Source organism: Camelus dromedarius, chromosome 18, assembly GCF_036321535.1.
Source record: "Camelus dromedarius isolate mCamDro1 chromosome 18, mCamDro1.pat, whole genome shotgun sequence".
Taxonomy (NCBI): domain Eukaryota; kingdom Metazoa; phylum Chordata; class Mammalia; order Artiodactyla; family Camelidae; genus Camelus; species Camelus dromedarius.
Genome location: NC_087453.1, coordinates 24,299,169 through 24,321,935, shown reverse-complemented (window position 1 = coordinate 24,321,935; position 22,767 = coordinate 24,299,169). Strand labels below are relative to the sequence as shown.

Sequence of the window (22,767 nt, the reverse complement as noted above, 5' to 3'; positions counted from 1 at the left end):
TGGGGTCAAATGAGAATTTGTTTTAAAACCAGTCCCTCCCATCATTAAACTCACTTCCCCATCTATGCTAAGTAAAACAGTATCCAATTGGCCTTTGATTGTGCTCTGTCAGCTTTAGCTTCATTTTCCTCACTTTCCTCAGCAGTATCAGAAATTATTCTTTACTTACTGGTTTCCCTGTTGGAAGATAGCCCTTTGAAATAACTTTGTCTAGAATTTATCTCCAGTGTCCAGAATGGGTCCTAGGACATAGATAATGTTTAGTGAGTGTGGTCTGGAAATTCAGAGTGGTTAGGCATTGCTGGAGAGAGTTAAGAGTGGAAGGAAGGCAGAGGGTGTGGGGCCAGAGACAGAGAGAGTATCTGGGTCACGGAAGCCTTACGGCCTTGCCAAAGAGCCCCAGTTTACAGAAGCTAGAGTGCTTCTAAAGTGTTCTAAGTCAGGGAGTAATTGGACAGATTCATGTTTTAGAAATTTTAAATAAAAAGGATAGAACTAGATTGAGGTATAGGCTTGTATGAGATAATTCAGAGAGAATATTTCACAGATGTGTGCAAGAGCTTATGTGAGAGACAGTGAGGGCCAAAACTAGGGGAATGGAAAGTTTAAATTCTGAAGGTGTTTGGAAGGGGGAAAAGAGACAAGACGAATCTGCCCTGGTCATGCTGATACGGGCTTCTAGGGAGAAAGCTCCAGGCTGGGGTCTCAAGTGGGCATGAGGTCAGGTGGCAGAACCGTAAGTGTGAAGTTTCCTGGGACAGGTGGAAAGGAGGTCATTGCAGGTAGGGAGGGGAGACGATGACCAAGAGTAGAATACCAGCATTTATAGGGAGGGCAGAGCAAAGGGATTCAGTGATAAAGGCGGAAAAAGAACAGATAATCAGACTTAGGAAAATATAGTGGCATAGAAGTACGTCTGGTCTCCCTAAGACCCCTTTCACTAGAAGGATTCGCAGAAGCTGTACTCCTAGTTATGGTTTATTATAGTGAAACGATATGTGCTAAAATCAGCAGAAGAAAAAGGCACATAGTGTAGAATCTAGGAGAGACCAGACCCAAGCTTTCAGTTGTCCTTTTCCAGTGGAGTTACGTGGACAGCTCTTAATTCATCCCAGCAGTGCTGTTTGCCAACATGTACAGATACTGACAGTCAGAGAAGCTCCCCTGAGCCTGATGTGCAGGATTTTTATTCGGGGTCAGTCACATAGGCGTGAAATGCCCACATGGCTGACCTTAGTAACTCAGTCCCCAGCCCCTCCAGAGGCCCAACTGATGCATCGCGGCCCAGGGCTCCCACTATAAATCACATTGTTAGTGTGAACTGTCTGGTGTGGCCCACGATCCTAGGTGTATATGAAACAATCTTATCAGGCAGAATGTTCCAAAGGCTTAGAGGTTATCTCCCGTGAACTGGTGAAGGGCCAGTTTCTTTGGAATGTGCAGGACTTTTAACACCGCAAACCTGCTAAGAGAAACTTTCACTGCACAGAAGCCAAAGGGAAAGAGTATTTCAAAAAGGAGAGGGTTTGTATAGTCAGTTGCTAGGGAGAGAACAATTAAGGCAAGAACTGAAAAATCTGTCAGTTTAGCAACTTGGATATCATTGATGACCTTAATAGCAGTTTGAATCAATTTGTCAGAGCAAAAGCCACATTGCACATGTGTTCGATAAATGAGAGTTAAGGAATGGATTGCAAATACTGAGACAATTCCTCAAGAACCTTTGAAGGGAAGGGGAAATGAGCAGGATTAAAATGGGACTAGGATTGCCAGATAAAACATAGTATGTCCAGTTAAATTTGAATTTCAAACAAGTAATGAATAATGTTTTGTGGTAAAGTACACATGAAATTGGCCATTTTAAACCAAGTGTACAATTCCGTAATACTTAGTATATTGATAGTTTTGTGGAAGGGGAAATGAGCAGGATTAAAATGGGACTAGGATTGCCAGATAAAACATAGTATGTCCAGTTAAATTTGAATTTCAAACAAGTAATGAATAATGTTTTGTGGTAAAGTACACATGAAATTGGCCATTTTAAACCAAGTGTACAATTCCGTAATACTTAGTATATTGATAGTTTTGTGTAATCAATCATCACTGTCTAGTTCCAGAACATTTTCTTCACCCACCCCAGAAGGGAACTCCATACCCATTAAGCCATCACTCTGTATTTCCCCCTTCCCCACACCCTGGCAGCCACTAATCTTTCTTTCTCTATGGATTTGCATATATGGATATTTCATATAAATGGAATTGTACAATTTGTGGCTTTCTGTGTCTGGCTTCTTTTACTTAGCATAATGTTTTCAAGGTTCATCCATGTTATAGCATGTTCTAGTATTTCATTCCTTTTTATGGCTGAAGGAATATTCCATAGCATGGGTATGCTGTATCTTGTTTATCCATTCATCAGCTGAGGGACACTGGGGCCTTTTGGCTATTGTGAATAGTACTGTTGGGGATACTCATATATAAATTTTTATTTGAACAGCTGTTTTCAATACTTCTGGGGTATATCTAGAAATGAAATTGCTGGGTCATTTGTTAATTCTGTGTAACTTATTGAGGAACCACCAGACTTTTCCACAGTGTCTGTACCATTTTACATTCCTACCAACAATGTACTAGGGTTACAGTTTCTCCATGGCTTTACTGACACTTATTATTTTCATTTTTTTTTAAAAAAATAGCCATCCTGGCAGGTGTGCAGTGGAATTTCATTGTGGTTTTGATTTGTATTTCCCTAGTGGCTAATGATGTTTGGTATCTTTTCAATCTTAATATCAAGTTTTCTAATCTGTGAACACAGAATGTCTTTCCACATTTCTTTAGATCTTCTTTAAATTTTTTTGGCAACATTTTGTAGTTTTCAGTGTACAAGTCTTGTACCTCCTCAGTTAAATTTATTCCTAGGGGTTGTATTTTTTTGATGCTATTGTAAATGGAATTTTCTTAATTTCCTTTTTGAATTGCTCATTTCTAGTGTATAGAAATACAACTGATTTACCCTGCACCTCTGCTTAATTCTTTTATTAGCTCTTTTAATTTGTGTGTGTGTTTGTATTCTTTAGGATTTTCTGTATATAGAATCATGTCGTCTGTGTATAGAAATAGTTTATTTCTTCCTTTCCACTTTGGATACCTTTTAATTTTATTTTGTTGCCTAATTGCTCTGGCTAGAACTTACAGTACAAAACTGAATAGAAGTGGTGAAAGCAGGCATCCTTGTCTTGTTCCTGATCTTAGGGGGAATGCTTTCAGTCTTTCACCATTGAGTATGATATTAATTGGGATTTTCATAAACATTCTTTATCGTGTTGAGGAAGATCCTTTCTGAATTTTTTTTTAGTGTAAGTATGTCCAACATAGTACATGGAACATTCTTATAACTAAACAAATAAAAAATCCATTGTTTATCCAAATTTCGGATTTAAGTGGGCATTTTTAATTTTTATTTGCTAAGTTGACGACCCTAAGAAAATACAGCACCAAGGCAGGGGTTTTTTTGAGGGCAGAAGAGACTTGAATGTTGTTTACATGTTGAGGAAAAGGTCCAAGAGTCTGAGATAAATTGAAGATTTAAGAAAGAGGTAAGAACAGATGGAAGAAGGCCCTGGCGCAGAGGGACACATTTGGGGTCAGATTTGTATATGGAGAGCCTGACTGCCTTTCCTGGGTTCCCATACAATTTTTCTGACACTGCTATTAAGGCACTGATTAAATGGTATTTGAACCCTTTGCCCATCCATTCCTTGTTTTGATCCTATGAGTTTCTTAAGAGTAAAAACTGTGTCCATTTGTGTCTAGCAGAGTGCCTTGCACATATTAAGCCCTTGAAGGGTAAATGAGTTCCAAGTATATAACATTGCAAGCTTCTTTGGTCCTCCTGGGCCCCTCTCACTGGTGGGTGACTGTGTGGGATAGGCTGGGACAGCTGTCTTTCATTTTAACCAGCTATAAGAAAAATGCGCACAAGTCAGATTTTTTACTTGGATGGACAAGTAACTCAATTTAGAAATTATGAGAAGTATTGTACTTCTTTAAAAGCTGAAGTGCCCAATTTATAAAATTGCTCAGTGCATTGGTATTCCACCCACTCTTTTGAGGTTAAATGCTTTTCTCTTATTTGACAGGTAATCTTTTCTTTTTTTTTCCCTCTGTAACCTGTTTGAGCCTAGTCTTTAAAATATGTCTATCTGCCAGAATTACTTTCCATTACATTTTCGTGAGACTCAAAAATCAGCTTGTATAATTCAGCTATGGCAACTTCTTCATAGGCCAAAGGAAGATGGGTGCACAGGTGTTCAGAGTGTCATGGTCACCTTATTATCTTTTAAATTATCCCTCCACACTTCCCCACCCCTCAGTTCTGAGTCTTCAACAACAAAAAGTTTTGCTTGGCTGCCTTAAGGTCCAAGGAAGCACAGACAGAAACCTTCCAGATAGGATGACCAATTTGTCCCCATTTGCTTAGGACTTTTCTGGTTTTAGCACTGAAAATTCCTTGTTCAGGAAAACCCCTCCGTCCTGAGTAGTCCGCATGGTTGATCACCCTGCCTCTGGATCCCTTCCCAGCCCTTCCCTTGCACTTTCCCTTCCTCAGCCTGAGTACAGGGAAGCAAAGGAGAAGGGTCTGCCTCCATCTGGATATCCAGTCCTCTACGGGCTGGACGCTGCAGGAAATACTCTGAGTGTGTATCTGGAGCCTCATTCTTCTTTATATCATCCTGAAACCTCAGGAACCCAGACCAATTTTTTAACTACTTACAACTTTAAACATACGAAAAGAAAAAAACAGCTTATCCCACCACTCTAATACATTGCATATTTTAAATTTCTGCATGTCCACCATTACCTCCCAAACTAGGTGTACATAATCCTAGATACAGATTTTTTAAAAATGTGTGATCATAATATTTCTAATATTTAAAGTTCCTTTTCTTTTTTTTATATTTACTTTTGTATTTTTCTACACATATTTTTCATTTAAGTGACAGGTACACCAAGAAAAAACATGTTGCTCAGATTTGTTTCTGACAGTGTGTGTGGATAGCAGGAATCCATGGAATCATCAGTTGAGGAGCTTAGATCTGGGTGAGGAACTTTTAAGACTTCTGTAGTAATAGAGCATTTGGACTTAGAAAATAAAAGAACAGCACAAGGAATCCAAACTGTTCTGTATCTTAACTTTGGTACACAAAAAATGATCACACAGTCTGTGCATAGAATAAAATTGTATAGTACTAAACACACAGGCACACACAAGTAAGTGCATGGAAAGCTGGTGAAATCTGAGTAAGATCAGCGGCCTGCATCAATAGTTTCCTGGTTGTCATGTGCTGTAACTGCAAGATGTTACCATTGAGGGAGTGGTTAAGAGGTATGTGAGATCTCTTTGTATTATTTCTTACCATGCACATGAATTTACAGTGACCTTAAAATTTTAAAGTTTAATTAAAATTAAAGTTCAAAGATTTCTTAGAAGGTAGCTTTGAAATCCTTGTGAGATACTCAGTAATATGTTATACATAGTTCATTTTCCTCCTTCCTCTTAAAGAATCCCTTCCCTTAAAAAAAAAATAGAGGAAGAAAATGTCAAGGGAAGAACTGAGACTGCTAGTTTATTTCTAAGTAGTTGGTACTTTGATATTCATCCTTGATCTCTTCAGAAAGCCATTTGCAAAGATAGCCCCTCACATAGTATAAAAAAGAAAGTGCGAACACATCAGCCAGAGGAAAGGGAAACCCCTTGAAGGGTGAATTGCCTCTAAGTGGTTTAGAATTGCTGTTGTCACCTAGGAGGTTAATGGCAGACTTTTCATTAGTGTCATTTCTCTCTCTGGTTATAAGCCATCTGTGACTTCCCTTTGACCAGTAGCTTTCAAATTCTTTTATTACAACCTTAGTACAACTCTTAGTAAGAAATAACATTTTATATCAAAATTCAGGATAACTAGATAGATAAGTATACAGTTTCATACATATATATATATCTCAAACTAAAGTTTCACAGAACACTGCTCACCCTCGTGTATGATGCACTCTGACATTTTCTTTCTATTCTACTTATTTTTTTTTTAAATGAGGGTTATGGCTCAGTAATTTGAATTCTTGATTCTTAATCTGCAGTTTGGAAAAATACTGCCTCAGCCCTGCAGGTAAAGTAGTCTAACACCCCTTGGCATGACATTCAAGGTCCTCCCCATCACCTCCATCTGCCCTCCCAGCCCTGCCTCCTCCAGCTGAATGGCATAGTCAGCATTTCCTAGATTTGCCTCACAACATCCCATTTCTGTGCCTTGACTCTTACTGGTCCCTGTCCCTAGTGCCCTTCCCCTTTTGTTTTTCTTCTTGCCTCTTGGCTCCTATAGTCAAGCACATATTGTCCGATTTACCACTAGTATGTTGTATCTGTCCTTCAGAGTTGCCCATGAGGTCTGGCATGTGTCTTAGTTGTTTCTAGTTTAAACTTGACTCCTATGAATTCTTCCCTGACTTCTCAGTATACTTTTGGCCAGTGTTTTCAATCTTTTTCATCAAAGGCCACAATAAGAAATACGTTTTATGTTGAGCCTGTATATACGTTTGTTATATGTATTTGTATAAAACTGAAACAAAAGTTTCACGAAATAGTGTACTATGTGCACTTTGGTATTTTGTACTTTTAGTTTATGTTTTTCTTCAACCTATAACTTGATTTCAAAACACAAATTGAAAAACATTGCTTTAGGCCATGCTTCCCTACTCTCAATGTCATCTGCAGAAGACTGTTACAAACTTCTGTATGCCATAATCACTGTTGGAAGGAAGTCTGGAATGCCTCAAGACTTGAGGACAGGACCATTTTATTTAATTTTGGGTTTTTTTCCCCCATAAAAAGACAGAGAATATTTATTGCAGCTTTTTATAGTAAAAGAAATTAAAAATGTGAGCATTAGGGCAATGGAGAAATAAACCGTGTTTTAGTCATACAATTGAATATTGTGAAGCAGTTAAAATGAATAAACTAGATATACAAACTTCAACATGGAAAAACTTAATAATGTTTAATAGAAAAGCAAGTTGCAAGATAATGCACGTAGTAAATTATCATTAAGGTACATTAATGGGACACAAACATGGCAAAATGTTAGCATGTGCTAAATCTAGGTGATGGGTATAAGCATGTCTACTGTATTCTATACTTTACCTTTTTACCTAAAATATTTCATGATAAGAAAACCTTTGTAGTGAAAGTTGACGTGTTATCTGCTTATAAACCTTTATTATCTTGCTATCTTACAATGCCATATTATTAAGCCATTATTATTATTTGGTTCCAAGCTGCTTTTCTGAACCGCAGGACATTTTAGCCATGATCTGTGGTCCCCAATTTATACTCAGGCTTAGCCTCTCTTGTACTTAGATGCTAAATTTGGATAAGGAGCCTATAATTTGTAAGTACTTACTGGACAATATTTGCAGTGAGTTCATGTAACATGGCCATTTTCTAGGCAGGGCTGAGGAGACGGTCTTCCTGGTTGAGGCTGTTTGTATTTTCATATGGTGAGCCATTCTTTTTTTTGTGGGTTAAGCAGTAAGGAGGAGATACTTACCTTAAAAGATCAGAGCTGTTGGTACCAGAGAGGAAAAGATCACATGAAGACCTGAATGGCAGCCAGAGTCCTGTAGAATCCTACAGTGTTTGGGCATCACTGTTTCCCAGAGAAAAGGATACCATGATTTGTAAGATTTTTTTTAAAGGGTCTGTTACTCTAGTCCTGTAATGTCACAGTCACTTCTTTCAATTTGATCTCTAGTCCTAATTTGTTTCCAGTCACTTTTCCCCCAGTCAGTCTTTATTATTATCATTAGATTATTTCTTAAGAGCAGTTTTAGGCTTACAGAAAAATTGAGCAGATAATGCAGAGAGTTCCTATATACGTCATCTCCCTTTCATACAGTTTCTGTATTATTAACCTATTTCATTAGTGAGGTATATTTGTTATAACTGATGAGCCAGTATTGATATATTATTGTTAACTTTAGTCCATAGTTTACATTAAGGTTTATTCTTTGTATTGTACAGTTCTGTGGATTTTGGCAAAGGCATAAGGCCACATATTATAGTGTCATACAGAATAGTTTCACCACCTGACCATTTCATTTTTATCTCTACTCCTGTGCCTAGCGTAGGACTTGTGAATGTTCCTTGTATGTACAATGGTATCTCATCTAAAATTAAATATGAGCAACCAAATTTGGTACAGTTTGAAAAACATTTAAAGAACCATCTGCCACAACCAAACAGAGCCTATCTTAGGGTTAAAAAGGATGATTTAAAATTGGAAAATGTGTTACATCTCATTAATCTGTCAAATAAGAAAAATAATAAAACTCAATATATAGAGAAAATCAGAATTCAAAGCATATCCTTGATTTTCAAAAAAACTATGAAAATTAGAGTGCTTTATTAACATAAAAAGAATATTTCAATCTTACAATCAGCATTATGTTCAAAGATGAAACACTAGAGGCATTTTCTAATGGGAACAAAACAAGCATGACAACTTTAATATTATTCCATGTAATTCTAGCAGTTCCAGCTAATGCAGTAAGATGAGAGACAGAAATGAGTGACTGTTTTAAGAAAGAAGATCTCATTATTACTGAGATTGTAGCACCTCCCCCCAAAAAACCCTGAAAATTTGTTAAAATCAATGAGTTCAGTAAGACAACTGGGCACATAATAAAGATACCAAAATGAAAAGCATCCTTAACATAGGAATAACTGGATAGAAAAAGTAACAGGATAAAAGGATCCTGTTCATAAATAGTAACCTTAACAAGAAACATGTGGGACTCCTTAAGGAAAAAGTGTCAAACTGTACTAAGACAAAAAAAAAAAAAAAAGAGAGACAAAAATCTACTTAAGATTTTTATCTTAATATTAGTAAAAAGTTGCAAACAACCTAAATGTTCACCAAAAAGAGGATGGTTTATTATTTCTACCCCATCCTGTTCCAAAATGATTTTAAGGTAGCTTTCACAACATATACTATGACAAAAATAAGTAAAGAATTCAGACAAAGAGAAATTTGAGGGATGGGCCACAGATTTCATTCTGAACTTTCTAGCAGCCAAAGACCATGATCAATTATATGATTCATATTCACACCTCAAAATATTGAGTTGATTGGAAAAAGCAACTGTTCCTAGTACTGAGACCAAGGAGAGAATTTTCTCATGGGTCTCAAAGAAAGGCTACCATGCAGAATAGAGAATGATCATTTTGACAACCTCATAAAACCACCCGACTTTATAGAGCTGTTTGGTTTTTTTTTTTTAACGTTTCTTGCTAACAGGCCACACAGAACCAGTGAACCATTTGGTAAAGTGTATCTGCAACGGAGCAGGGAATGTGGTAATGGTTATAGCTGGGATGAACATGAGGATAGCCCAGTACATTGTTCTGAGGGGCAGCTCAATGGGGTAATACATTTTAGAGACCGCGGTTATGGTTGTCAGTTGGTGTCTGGTGCCACCCTGGTGTCCCTGTGAACCTTCACAGATTGGCCACTGAGTTTTTATAAATGTATTACATTTACCTATCTATCTATCTATCTATCTATCTATCTATCTATCTATCTATCTATGAAGGAAAGTGCCCTATTTATTTCAGGGTGCCAAGCAAGGAGTCCAAGGCAGCTAGTGCTCAAAACACCTGAACTCTAATTTTTTTGCTGCAGATGAGGATCCACACTGCTAAGAAGTTTGTCAGATAGTGTTGTGGGATATAATTGCAACAGCCACCAGAGGTACCAGGCAGGAGGCAAGAAGTAATACTTAGGCTGGCACTAAAAAGAATTTAATTTGGATGGACTGAGCAGTCTCTATACATAATTTCTCAAGTTAGAGTTTGGTTAAGTGCTGTAGGGAACAAGTTGGCTGTGTCTGGTCAGTTACAGGTCCATGTACTTTAATAGCTGACTAATGGAATTAACAACCTCTGCTGAAGGTTGAGACACCTCATGAGGTGAGATGCTTGAATAGAAGGCTAGCTTACCTAAAGATTTTTCTTAAGAAAAAACAATTTGAGGCTTGATCCAACATACGTTGGAAAGGGCTGTCAAGGTTTCTAAACTTCCACATCACAGAGCCTAGCCACATTAACTCTAAGTTTGGAAGAATTGATTTTTTTTAATGAATAATACCAAACGTTGACCTAAGTAACATAGGGAAAAAAAGTTGTAAGGTGTCTGTAGAACATCTGACTTTAAGCTGTATAACTTCCTGGTAAATCCTTCAAAAGGTAAATTGTGTCCAAGTAGGCAATAACCAGAGTGGTTTAGGAAGGTTTGGAATCTGAGTCCCAGCTTAATCTTTGAGCCTCAGTTTCTTCACCTATGAAATAAGGATATTAGTACACACTTTAGGGCTAACCAGTCAGTGAGATCTAAATAAAATAAAATGTCTGGTGGCCTCCTCTAAGCCATTTTGTGTCTGTGCTTCCCTGGCCAGAGTTGTGTTTTTGCTGCTGGATGGTCCTTGTCTAATGACTCCCTGGAAGAGTGAGCCCAGGGTTTGCTGAGTGCAGATACAGCGCAGATAAACCTTTTAAATTACTGTGTTGATTGGAAGGGCAGTCGGATTTCCCGCTTTCAGGTATCTGAGGTGGAATTTTTTAAAGTGATAAGATAGCGAAAGTTTGAAAACCCTTGGATCAGTCTTGCCCTTTTCGTCCTGGTCATCTCTCAAGTCCACCCGCAGGAACAGGTATCTGGTGATCAGCTGAACCAGGGGTTAAAGGCAAAGGGCCGTTGTCCTAAGGGTGGTCACACCTGGGCAACTCTGCTACCATTTACTGTTGAGTTGGGTACTCAGATTAAGTTTTGAAGATCTTTCCGTTTGGCTTCGTACTCCTGAGCTCTTCATCATGGCTCCAAGAAGCCCCTGCCCAACTTGCTTTGGTCTTGGCATTTACATTCTCAGATAAATGAATATCATGATATGTAGAATAAATCCAAGCTAAAAGGCCACAGTGTAAAACGTTCAAGAAGATAACAGGAGATAGGAAGAATGTAAATGTCAGTGAAGTCAGTGCCTCCAACTGGGAAATCTAATCAGTACTTCAAGGGATTGGCATTGTTATCTCTGCCAGAGTTTGTTTTGTCTTTGAAAGTCAGAAAAAAAGTCCTAGGATGTGTACTGTGGGGATAGAGATGATTGCGTATCTTTCTAATATGAACCACCTCTCAGTATTTTGATATTATAACAGTTTCTTTCTCTGTTTTTTCTTACCAAAGCCCTCTCCCATCAGGGCACGAGGGGAGGAGAGAACTTCCTGTGGCAGTGAAAAGGAAACCCTTGCAAACCCCAGAGCTGGCTAACTTTACTGGTTAACCTAGGGCCAGCTTAGTTCTGTACTTGCAGGTGTGTTGTGTCAAAGTCATGTTGGCTGTTCTCCTTTGGCAAATCTTAGGCTTACTTTTTCAGGAGAAATGTTTTGTTTCCTTGGTCTGGGCTATATGTTAATTTTAATACTTCCATATTAAATTAAACTCAATGGCTTGATTTTATATTGAAACAAAACAAAAACTTAATGAGAAGCCACTGCCCTAGTTGGGCAGGAGAATTGAAGGAAGGGCTGCTCTAAATGAGTTCTGGTTTCCTGACCAAAATGGGGTACACACAGGGCCCTGAGAATATTTGCAGATGTAATTCCTCAGATGCTTACTTTTGAGTTATTTTGGAGAACAAGAAGGTGTTAGAAGCCTGGAGATATTAATACAATCTTCCAAAAAAGGAATTCTATCAACTAGTCCGTGTTGATTCCAGGCCAGATTCTAGAAAGCTCTGGCAAAGGGACAGCATGTACGCCTCAAAAAGTAAGAAGCACGAGGCGTCTTAGTGTAGCTTCTGAACAAAGGAGACTTTAGGCCAAGGATTCGCTACCCCATCAGATTCATCTCCCTCTTTCAATAATACGTATTTTGTAATGTTTCTTCTACTGTCCTGAACTTAAAATCAAAGATAATACAACCTTCCTATGTAGTTACAAAACAAACATACTTGTGTATACAAATGCCTTAACAGTAAGTAAAGGAGACATTTTAAATTGTGATAATAAAATTTATTCTCATGTGTGACTGTTTGCGTATGACCATACTGTAAGGTATTAAGAAGTAATCAAAAACTTTTTTTTACCAATATGTAGAATCACCTAGAATGCAGACAAATGCAGACTGTCAGTTGTATTAGCATTTCTTCCAGTGATGTGGTTTTCAGAAATGGTGAACACCTCTTGATAAAGATCAGAAGTAAGCAAAGTATGATCTTCCTGTGATTTACCTAGAAGCTCCCTTCCTAGAAAATTCAGCATATATTAAAACCATATTAAAAAAGACTTTGTGTTTATAATGTGAAACTGACATAGGGGCTAGGCTAAGACAATAAACATTTAAAGGTCTCATGGTAGATCTTCACCATGCAGAAACTGCCCACTAAGATGCTGCAAGATGCCCAGTGTGCCTGGCCTTTGCAAGCGGCACCTACTGAGCATGACAGCAAAAAGACTCCAGAGGGTGGCCCTGTCTCTGTTGGGAGTTTTTCATGGCCTTGTCTGCCAGATGGAAAAACACAGAATGGCTGACTGGCCTCATCCAAGGAGTTCGGATCTGTTGGAGAGGCTTACCTCTGGGAAGGATGTTTCTAGTGACTTCTCTGCTGTTCTCCCCAGAGAGTAACAAAGGCTGTTGGACATTGGTCATTTTTTTTCTTCCAGTTTTACTGCGCTGTAATTGATGTATAACATTGTACAAGTTTAAGATATACAACATAATGATTTGATACATGTATGTATATATTGTGAAATGATTACCATAATAAGCTTAGTTAATATCTGTCACCTCACTTAGTTACTTTTTTTTTTCTCGTGATGAGAACTTTTAAGATCTGCTGTCTTAGGAGCTTTCAAATATATAATACAGTGTTGTTAACTGTAATCACCATGTGATATATTAGATCCCTAGAACTTACTTATAACTAGAAGTTTGTACCTTTTGACCACCTTCATCCATTTCCCTTACCCTGGATATTGGTCATCAAAATGACTACAGTTGACCCTTGAACAGCACAGGTTTGACCTGCACAGGTCTACTTATATGTGGATTTTTTTTTTCACTAAATACACACTGCAGTACCACACAAGGTTGGTTGAAATCACTTATGCGGAACCATTGATATAGAGGGTATGTGGACTTTCCACCATGTAGAGGGTCGGCACCCTTAACACTCGCGTTGTTCAAGGGTCAGCCATATTTGGATTAGATGTTCTTTTAAGGTGCTTTCTAACTCTAAGATTTTCTGTTTCTCAATAATGGTATTTTTGACTCTTCTAATTCTTTTTGTTCTAATAAAAAAACATAATTGCATTAACAAGTATTCAATGTCAAAGATGCCTAGCACCACTGTGATTCTCTCCTGTGACCCTTTTCACAAGTAGTCCTGTTCTTTCTCTGAGCTCAGCCACTTTTGACCCTCCCTTCCCTGTGGAAGCCCCCCTGCAGAACTGACAGTCCCTTGCTTCCATTGGGTCTTTAGAACAGCTGTCAGCCAGAGAACGAACCTACACAGTCTGCAAAAGAAATCTCTGCAATTTTTCAGTGATTCAGTTTCCAGATCACATGTCGTATACAGAGAGAGTGAGTGTAGACGCTGAGAGTGTGTGTGTTAAGGTTTTTGTTGGTATCCTGTTTGATTCTTACCTCTTAGGAATCAACTCCTAAAAGTTTAGATTTGAATTTTAACTTGTCTAATACCAAGTTTTTTTGTTTGTTTGTTTAAGGCTATTTCTGATGCTTGGAAGCTATCCTTACAGCCATAAAGATGGTAATAAATCTTTGCCTCCCACAGTTCAAACCAAGAATTTACTGCAACAAGGTAAACAAAACAAGTATATATACATAGATAAATACATGACATCGACTTTTCTTGTTTTTCCCCATTTCCAGCCTTGTGTATGTAGACTTAATTCAGGCTTAATGTGCTTTCACCTTCAATCTGTTAGATTCTACCAGATGATATTTAGGTGAGCATGGGTCAGGCTGCACCTCTACACTCAGTACCGTTACAAGCTGAGCTGTGACTCATTTTGTGGAGGGTGCTCTTCCCTTTGATGATAAATTTTAATTTCACTCAAAGTCATAGTGAAGGTAGAAATTCTCTCTCTCCCCTGCTGCTGTTCTTGCTAACTTCTCATGCTAGAAATAATGGCATATAGTTGTTACTTGGATTCCTTGTTCTTTATTACTTGAGTTAAGCTGCCTCCCATTTTGTGCAAAGGAGGATATCTTTCCACAGTCCTGAGCAGGGAGTCAGGAAACTCCAAGGGGAGAATTGAACTCCTCCCCTAATTTGGAATTTCTGCACACAGCGTACTATTTCAGGTTCCCAGGTTATTAAGCTGACTCCTTCAGACGATATTGTAAAATTTCCATTGATTATAACAAGTATTGGAAATATTAAAAGAGGAAGAGACTACTCACAGTCCCATCCTAGCATATTCACTGTTTTAAATTTCCCATAGTCTTTTTGTGGCCTTTGTCCCTGTGTACACGTTTTTTCCCCCAAGTTTCATCATTCATACATTTACAAGAAGCTTGTTTGTTATACTTTCCTAAGGAAATTGTTACAGTTGGTAGAGTTCAAGTATAAAATTGAGAGCTTTAGTGAACATCTTTGTTTTCCCCTAAGTCTGCATGTTTTCATCCTCTGAAATTAAAAAAACACTTGTATATTTGCCCCCTTTTCACAGAAATACTATTTTGAAGGGATTTTTGGTTGGCTAGGCAGAGTTTTGTTTGTCAGATTTTTAAGGATGGCCAGTAGGCGGGGACACAGTTGCCTTCAGTCTTTGACCCGATCTTGGATGCCTGCAAAAAACAAAAACAAACAAACAAACAAAAACCCCAAGAAAATTCGATGTAATAGAGGAAATTTAAAGTGAGGAACTTTAGATTTTCTTTAGAGTTTTCTTAAAAGTGACAAGTTCTTGAAAACTAGTTGTCTTCATGTGGACCTCATCAAATTAGTGTGTCTCATTTTTATCATTAAATCTAGATATCAGCTGATGGTTATGAAGTAGAAAATCTCATCTCTGAAGACCTCACAAAGAGAAGTCATGGTTTTAGGACAGAGTATTTCATTAAGCCACCAGTCTATGTGACAGTTTCTTTTCCCTTCAATGTGGAAATCTGTAGGGTTAACATAGACCTCACAGCTGGAGGAGGCCAGAATGTCACTGGCCTGGAAATGTACACATCTGCCGTATCCAGCAGAGCATCTTGGAATACCCCTGAGAGCCGGACCCTGGGCCCAGCTGAGCCATCCGTCCTGGACAAGGAAGCATTCACCTTGGTGGGCAAAGTCTTGTTGAAAAACCAGAGCCAAGTAGTGTTTAGCCACAGGGGCTTCAAGGCCAGGCCACCTTTTGGCCCGATGGATGCCACACTCCCCTCTCCTGCTGTTGTGGCCCAGGAGCTCTGGAATAAAGGGGCTCTTTCTCTTAGTCATGTGGCCCATCTCAAGATCTGTATCACCCATGTGACAGGCAGTGGTATCCCTTGTATCAAGAGGTTGGAAGTGTGGGGTCAGCCAGCCAAAACCTGCTCTCAGGAGGTCATAGACAGTGTCCTGCTGGTTGCCTCAGAGAGCCTTCCTCAGGACTTATCTCTGCAGGCCCCAGCCTTGCCCATGGAGAGTGACTGTGATGCCGGGGTCCAGTCCGAGGGCCAGCAGGCCCCCTCCAGCCTACAGGAGCTGGCCGAGGTAATTCAGGATGTACCTGAAGAGTTCCTGGATCCCATCACCCTGGAGATCATGCCTTACCCTATGCTGCTGCCCTCAGGCAAGGTCATTGACCAGAGCACCCTGGAAAAGTGTAACCGCAGTGAAGCCGCATGGGGCCGAGTGCCCAGTGACCCTTTCACAGGAGTAGCCTTTACTCCACACTCCCAGCCCCTGCCTCACCCGTCCCTGAAGGCCCGGATCGACCATTTCCTGCTCCAGCACTCCGTCCCTGGCTGCCACCTGCTTGGGAGAGCACCAACTGCTTTGGCATTGACCCCTTCTTCCATTGCTCTGCCCTCTCGGAAAAGGAAAATGGAGCAGGCTGAACATGCCCCGGACAGCAGCCTTGGCTTAAATGCTTCCTGTTTTTCTACCACAAGCCTTTTGGTCTCCCCCCCTACCTCAGAGCACACTGCGAAGAAAATGAAAGCTGCCAGTGAGCTCAGTCTGACACACATGGATTGTTCAACAGGTAATCTCCCATCCTGTGTCCAAGCCCATTGTCATCTCTGCTTCCAGGTGACAGTTGGCACTTGCCCTTTGTTTTATGCTTTGCCAGCTTAAATTAGCCCAAACTTACTAGTGTAAAAAACCACATATTCATTATCTTATAGCTTCTCTGGTCAGGAATCCAGGTATAACTTAGCTGAATTTTCTGTTTCAGGGTCCGCTAAGGCTGCTGTCAGTGTTGGCAGGGCTGCAGCCATCTGAAGGCTTGACTGGGGAAGGAGTCAGTTCTTTGCTGAATTGTTGCACTGGAGGCTTTCTTCATCCTTAGACCTTTTAATGTGAAGAAGTACATTAATAAACTTCCTAACGTTGAATCGTTGTTATATTCTTGAAGGAAACTCCATTTGGTCATGCTTCTTTTAGCGTGCTGCTTGGTTCTGTTTGCTAGTGTTTTTATTTAGGATTTTTACATTCCTTGGATTGGACTGCAGTTGTGTGTGTGTGTGTGTGTGTGCGCGCGCACGCATGCACATGTGCACACCATCTTTGGTCAGGTTTTGGTGTCAGGTTTATTTGCTCTATAAGGAGAATTAGGAAATTTTCCTTTTCTAAACTCTGGAGCAACTAATAGTATTAGAAAAATGTGCTCTTTACATTGTTTGGTAGAATTCCCCTGTGACTGTCAGTGCTTGGTGCTTTTGGAGACAGCTCTTTGACAAATTTTTCTTTTTCCTTATGCAAACCAGTCTGTTGAGATTTTATCATTCTTTAATTTCCTCTCTTGTTCTAAAAGGCTTATGCAGTAGTGCACTTAAAGGCTGCATCTCTGTTTTCTCTGGCTTTGAGTGTAAATTTTAGTTAACAAGACCCCCAGAAACTCCTGGAAACGTCTGAGATGCAGTGGAACAAGATGAGGAGGAAGGTGCTCAGACCCTGATGTCTGTGGGGGTCTCCAGTGATGTTGGCCTTAACAGATTTGTTGGTGACACAGGACCGTGCTGACCAGTGCTCCTTCAAGGCCTCCAGTTGATAAGACTGTGTCCTACATACTGTAGACCAAACATTCTACACCCCAGTTTGGGGTGGTTTTGTGGACCCTGCTACCAGACAGATCTCTGGGTCCTTTCTTGGGCAGCTGTCCCCCTCCCCCATTGCCTTTGTCCTCAGCACACAGCCTGAGAAGGCCCTCTAGATAGTGGGGCGGGCAGAGGGAGGGCTTCATCATTCCACTCAGTGACAACCGCTTCGCTTTAAATTTACCTAAGGAGAGAGAGGACACGCACACCAAGAGAGTGCAGGCCAGTGGCCTTGCAGAGTGGCGGGGAACCCCGGAGGGAGGAGACAGAGGAAGAGCAGCTAAGGCTGTTGGGGAGGGAATAGGGGCAGGGAACAAGGCTGGACGTTAGCTTGCCCCAGTCTTCTCCCTGGCAGGCAGGGAGGCCTTCAGAAAGTAGGGTGCAGTTCTGCAGGTGAGCCACCAGGTGGCCTAGGCCTGCTGAGTAATTTGTCGAGGAGGAGGAAAGAGCGCAGAGCCCAGGAACCCTAAAAGCAGTGTGGGATGGGTAAGAACTGCCATGGAGCCTAGAGCTTTAACTCCTGGTCGTCTGTCATCACAATCCTCTAGTAGACATTAGAGAGGACTCTCTTTACATTTGTGTCTGTTGGTTGGAAGTACTGTTTTGGGGTCCTCAGAGGACCTTGTGTTTTGGTCTTCTCTCTCTGGATATTGTGGTCTGTGCATCTCTCAACAGGTCCAGTGTCCCATGAGCAAAAGCTGTCACAAAGCTTGGAAATTGCCTTGACGTCGACCCTTGGCTCCATGCCCTCCTTCACTGCTCGGCTGACCAGGGGACAGGTCCAGCACCTTGGCACAAGAGGGAGCAGTACTTCCTGGAGGCCGGGCGCCAGCTCGGGTAAGATGGGCCCTGTCTGTTTCCTTGGAGCCCTCAATCAGGCTGCTGGGCCATGCCCTGGGGGCTGTGTGGACCTCTGCGCCCAGCCTCCTCAGCCCTGACACCCAGGCCTGGGGCTCGAACCAGGGAAAGTTGAGGGGCTGCCTGTGGAGTTTAACTTTTCACAAAAAAGGCTTTCTTTAGTCGATTCTTAGTAATTCTGTGGACTTAGGGCTTAGCTACCCTCTGCTTTGCTTTTTGGTAAGGTCTAATGTTAATTATTCTGTCCTGAGGACTTTTTTTGTCTCTCCTTTTTTGTTTATTTTTCTCACACAGTCTGCCTCCCATCTGACACCTGGGGTACTTTATGTGAATGTGGAGGGCGGTTTCAGGTTGAGTGTATCATCTTTATCCCTTCTTGTTAACATTTTCACCAGCATCTTAGAACAGTGGTAGCTTACTGAGCCAAGTTGTGCCTAAAATGGACCTGGGACCGCATTGGATGACAGAATCAATTAGGATACAAAGTGAGAGGACCCAGGGCCTTTTTCACAAGGTGAAATCTGGTGGGGCTAACGATAAAGTGTGCACTTGATTCCTCTGCCTGTCCAAAGTTAGTCCCTTCCCTTGTGGTGGATCCCAGGCCATCTTGCCTTTCTCTCATGTCCTCACCTCCCTGTCTCTCTGATTATGTTTCCATCCTGACCATTCCCAAGAACTTGTCTTGTCCAGGTGACCAGCAGTTTTCACGACCCTAAATCCGACGGTCACTTACCCTCTCAGCAGCACCTGTTGGGGCTAACCAGCCTCTCCTTCCTGAAACAGTCTCTCTTCAGTTTCCATTGCTAACTCTTCCTTCTATTCTAGACTCTGGTCTTGGTACCCTCTTCCCTATACTCTGTGTCATCCAAGTGAGAGCCCATCTGGTGACTGCCATGTTCACCTATAGCTCCTGCCTCTCCTTTACTCAGACCCCGACCTCCCTTACAGCTACTTGGCACCTCTGTGTGAGAAACTCATGGATATCTTGAGTGGAATTCTAACTCAGAACTGCAGGCACCCTCCAAAGTTCCCCCCACCCAGTCCCCCATCATCCCATCACTGGTAAAGAGCAGCATCTTCTGCCTTTTAGTCAGGCCTGTAACCTGGAAGTCATCCGTGGTTTCCGTCAACATTCCTGACATTCTGTTCATCATCAAGTCCTGTGTATACTTCTCCAAAGTAGGTCTCAGGGAGGTCCTCTCCACTCCTTCTCTTGCTGCTGCCCTGGCCTTGGCTCGTGCTCCGCTCCCCCAGATTCCTGTGACAGCCCCTGATGCTCCCCAAGCCACCCTTGCCTTGCTCATCATCTTCACAGGAGCCAGAGGGATCTCCTTACAATGTAAACCAGGTCATGGTACTCCACTTCTTAGAATCCTTCCAGGGCATCTCATTGAACTTGGAATAAAATCTAAACTGCTGCCTGTGAGGTCCTGCATGCCCCAGCCCCCCTGCATCCTGCTCTGCAGTCTCATCTGAAGCCACACTCTCACTCATCACCTCTGTCTTTTCTGTTTCTTTAAGGGACCGGCCACTCTTTGTACTTGCTGTCTCTTTTCACTCTTGCATGGCTGGCTACCTTTCATCCTTATGGCTCTTCCCTTGAGAGGTCATCCTTGCCCTCTCCAGATGGGTGTGGACTGGTGGGGAAAGAGCAGCGGCCCTAGGCAAGGGCCCTGAGAGGAGGAAGAACTGCAGGTGTAGCTTAGGGAGGAGGGTGGGAGTACCTGCCCACTGTGGCCCTCATTCAGCAGACCCTGTGGGAAGCATGGAAGGAGAGAGCCTGCAGCACAGGAAGGGGATTGATGGGTTAAGAGGCGAGCTGCTGGGCTCCAGAGCTAGAGAGAAGCAGGTGCCAGGCTCAGCCAGCAAGCCTGCTACAGACAGACCTCAGCCCTGCCCCTCTGGTGACCTCCATTCCTCCTTGACCTGCCCATCCCAGGTACACGAGGCCATTTTTTGCTTTTTTCTCTTCTTGTCATATCTCACCCTTCTTGCTGTTTATCAAGATAGTCTTGTGCCTTGCTCTGGCCTTGGCACCCTGTCCCAGAGGAAAGTCCATCTTGCTGGGAGAGCAGCAGGAAGGGCCCAGTGCTGCCCAGCAGCCCTCAGAAGGCGGCTTTTCTTGAGCATTTATTGGAGCACTGAGATTTGATGATCAAGAGAAGGCCCCCCAGTTCCCAGGCTCCCTGGCACGCTCTCCTCCCAGATCAGTCAGAGGCAGCCTAGGGAGGGAGAAAGCCAGGCTGCTCAGGGGTGCAGGGTAGAGAAGCTTCCTGTCCCACTCCAGGCACGTGCCCTCCCTCCAGGTTGGAGCCTGGATCCAGAGCAGTTTTCCCTAACCCTGGCCTATTTTTCTCCCTGATTTACCAGAGCAGCCTGGGAGTATCCTGGGCCCCGAGTGTGCCTCCTGCAAAAGAGTGTTTTCTCCCTACTTCAAAAAGGAGCCCGTGTACCAGCTTCCCTGTGGCCACCTGCTGTGCCGGCCCTGCCTGGGTGAGAAGCAGCGCTCCCTGCCCATGACATGCACAGCCTGCCAGCGGCCCATCGCCAGCCAGGATGTTCTGCGGGTTCACTTCTGAGTGATCAGCCTCAACCCGAGAAGACCCATCGCTGGGAGGAGCTGAGCAAGAGCAGAAGTGGGGGTCAGAGCCCCTGAGGTCTGGCCAGGTCCCAAGCACAGAGGGGCCTTTGCTTTCCTGGGGGCTTTCCTGTTTTCCCCTCCCACAGTGCACACAGGGGCCTGCCGAGTGAGGGGAGGTGGGAGGGGCACCCTACGCCGCCCAAGTGGCAATAGGATAACAAAGCCATAGTTTGGGCTGGGAGGGATGGGGGACATGTTCCTGCCCTTTCATGCACCCCTTCCAGCCCCTTGCCAGAGCCTAGGGCCTGCTAGAGCCAGCCCCTCCCTGCCAAGGGCCCCCCAAGTTGTCTGCACACACCCCTCATCTTACAGGGTGGATGTGAACGGAGCACAACAGACTGGCTTGGGGTGTCTGAGAGCCTCCGACTTCAGTGTCGCCCAGAAATGGACCGAGGCAAGGGTCTGGGCAGTGAATGACTCAGCCCCTCTGACTCTCAGACCACTCCCAGCCTTAATAAAGTGATGGTTGACGTCCCCTGTGGCTTCCTCCCGTCTGTGTCATCATTATCCTATAGCTGCACCCACCCACACAAGGTGGCACTGTCCCAGGGCAGCCGTGAGCAGTCACTGCAACCCTGTTAGGCTGTAATTTGGGTCAGTGGCCTGGAGTGACAAGAACTCGCCTTCGCAGAGGAGCCTGACCGTGAGGGCTTGCAGGGGGTGTACACACCGGTGGGGCAGGTCGAGCAGCCCCCTAACCGGGTGACAGCTCACTTAGCCGCATGTTGATGGAGCTGCACTGTCCTCAGACGGGGAAGGGGCCTTTTCTGCATGGGACCTATTTTAGAAAAAAATACTTGTTTATAGGCTGCATTTTTTTTCTACTCAAAATTTAGTTTTATGGAGTCCTAGAGAGAATATATGTATTCCTAACTGTTTACTGTATGGAATAGATTCTAGTCATGAAGAACGTCACTGAGGAAATACAACATGCTATTCCCGATTCCCTTCTGAGTATGTTTGGGAGGGAGGAGCCCAGTGATGCTTCATATTTTTGTTCTTGAGATTTCATCACAGGGACCTGTGGACAGGCTGGGGGGTCCTTGAGGCTACCCGGGAATCTGAGCCACTGGCCCTCCCGCCCCTCCCACGGGCCCCTGGCCTCGCTCTAGGGGGACCCCCCCGGGAGAAGGCCAGCGTTCTTTCTGGCTTCCGTGCTTTGCAGCAGGGGGCAGAGAGAAGTACAGTTCTTAGACTAACGGGGCAAAGAGAGCGTGTCTTAAAAATACAGATTCTTGGACTCCAGATCCAAGAATTTAGAGATTGGGGGTTGGAGTTAGAGAAGCTGTTTTTAAGAGTTCCTAGAGGATGTGTATGTCCACAAACGTGGCTGCCGAGAGGCAATCCCACCCTCCCTTCTGCCTCTGGTGACGCTTCCCTTGACCCCTCCTCACATGACCCTCCACGAGGCTCCAGGGTCTGCACTGGTGGGCTTTCCTCTTGGCTGGTGAGGCTCCTGTGTCCTTTGGCTTTAAATGTCTGGGCCGTTCCAGATGCTTGGCTTACCCTTCTTGTGTGCGTGTGTTCTAGGAAAAGCCCCACCGTTTATTTGCAGCAAAAGCCCTGCTGCGGTGGTTGGGTAACAGCCTAGTTCCCCAAGAGCAAGTTCACTGCTGGGAGGCCGTCTCTCTGGGGCTTGTCCTGTCTGTCCCAACCTGGGAGCCTGAGGAAGCTGCCCACGTGGGACCAGCATAAAGCACAGAGTGCCCAGAGGAGGGCAGAGCTGCCTCCCCTCATGCAGGGGGCCTGGTAAGCTGCATTTTGAACAGGCTCCTGCTTCCCAGGTAGCTCTGCTGGGAAACCAGCCATGGGAGCCACGGTGATGGACCGTTTCTGTCCTGCTCCCAGGTGGAGCCACCTTCACATCCTTGGAGATGCATCTATTTTTATTTTATTTTAAAGAGTTCC

At 43.0% G+C, this 22,767-nt stretch overlaps 1 protein-coding gene across 4 annotated transcripts in view; it reads left to right on the top strand.

The window, feature by feature from the left end:
* The window catches only part of UBOX5 (U-box domain containing 5), a 31,960-nt gene extending 10,626 nt beyond the window's left edge, over positions 1-21,334 (top strand). For 2 of the 4 annotated variants that reach the window (XM_031434112.2, XM_031434111.2), the window contains 4 exons: positions 13,832-13,926; positions 15,106-16,306; positions 18,036-18,197; positions 20,589-21,334. In XM_031434112.2, the coding sequence (XP_031289972.1) occupies positions 13,873-13,926; positions 15,106-16,306; positions 18,036-18,197; positions 20,589-20,797 (1,626 nt within the window). In that variant the 5' untranslated portion in view covers positions 13,832-13,872 and the 3' untranslated portion in view covers positions 20,798-21,334. The remainder of the gene's footprint in view (positions 1-13,831; positions 13,927-15,105; positions 16,307-18,035; positions 18,198-20,588) is intronic. The other 2 variants (XM_064475837.1, XM_031434114.2) reach the window with 2 other exon arrangements.
* Positions 21,335-22,767: the final 1,433 nt, after the last annotated feature.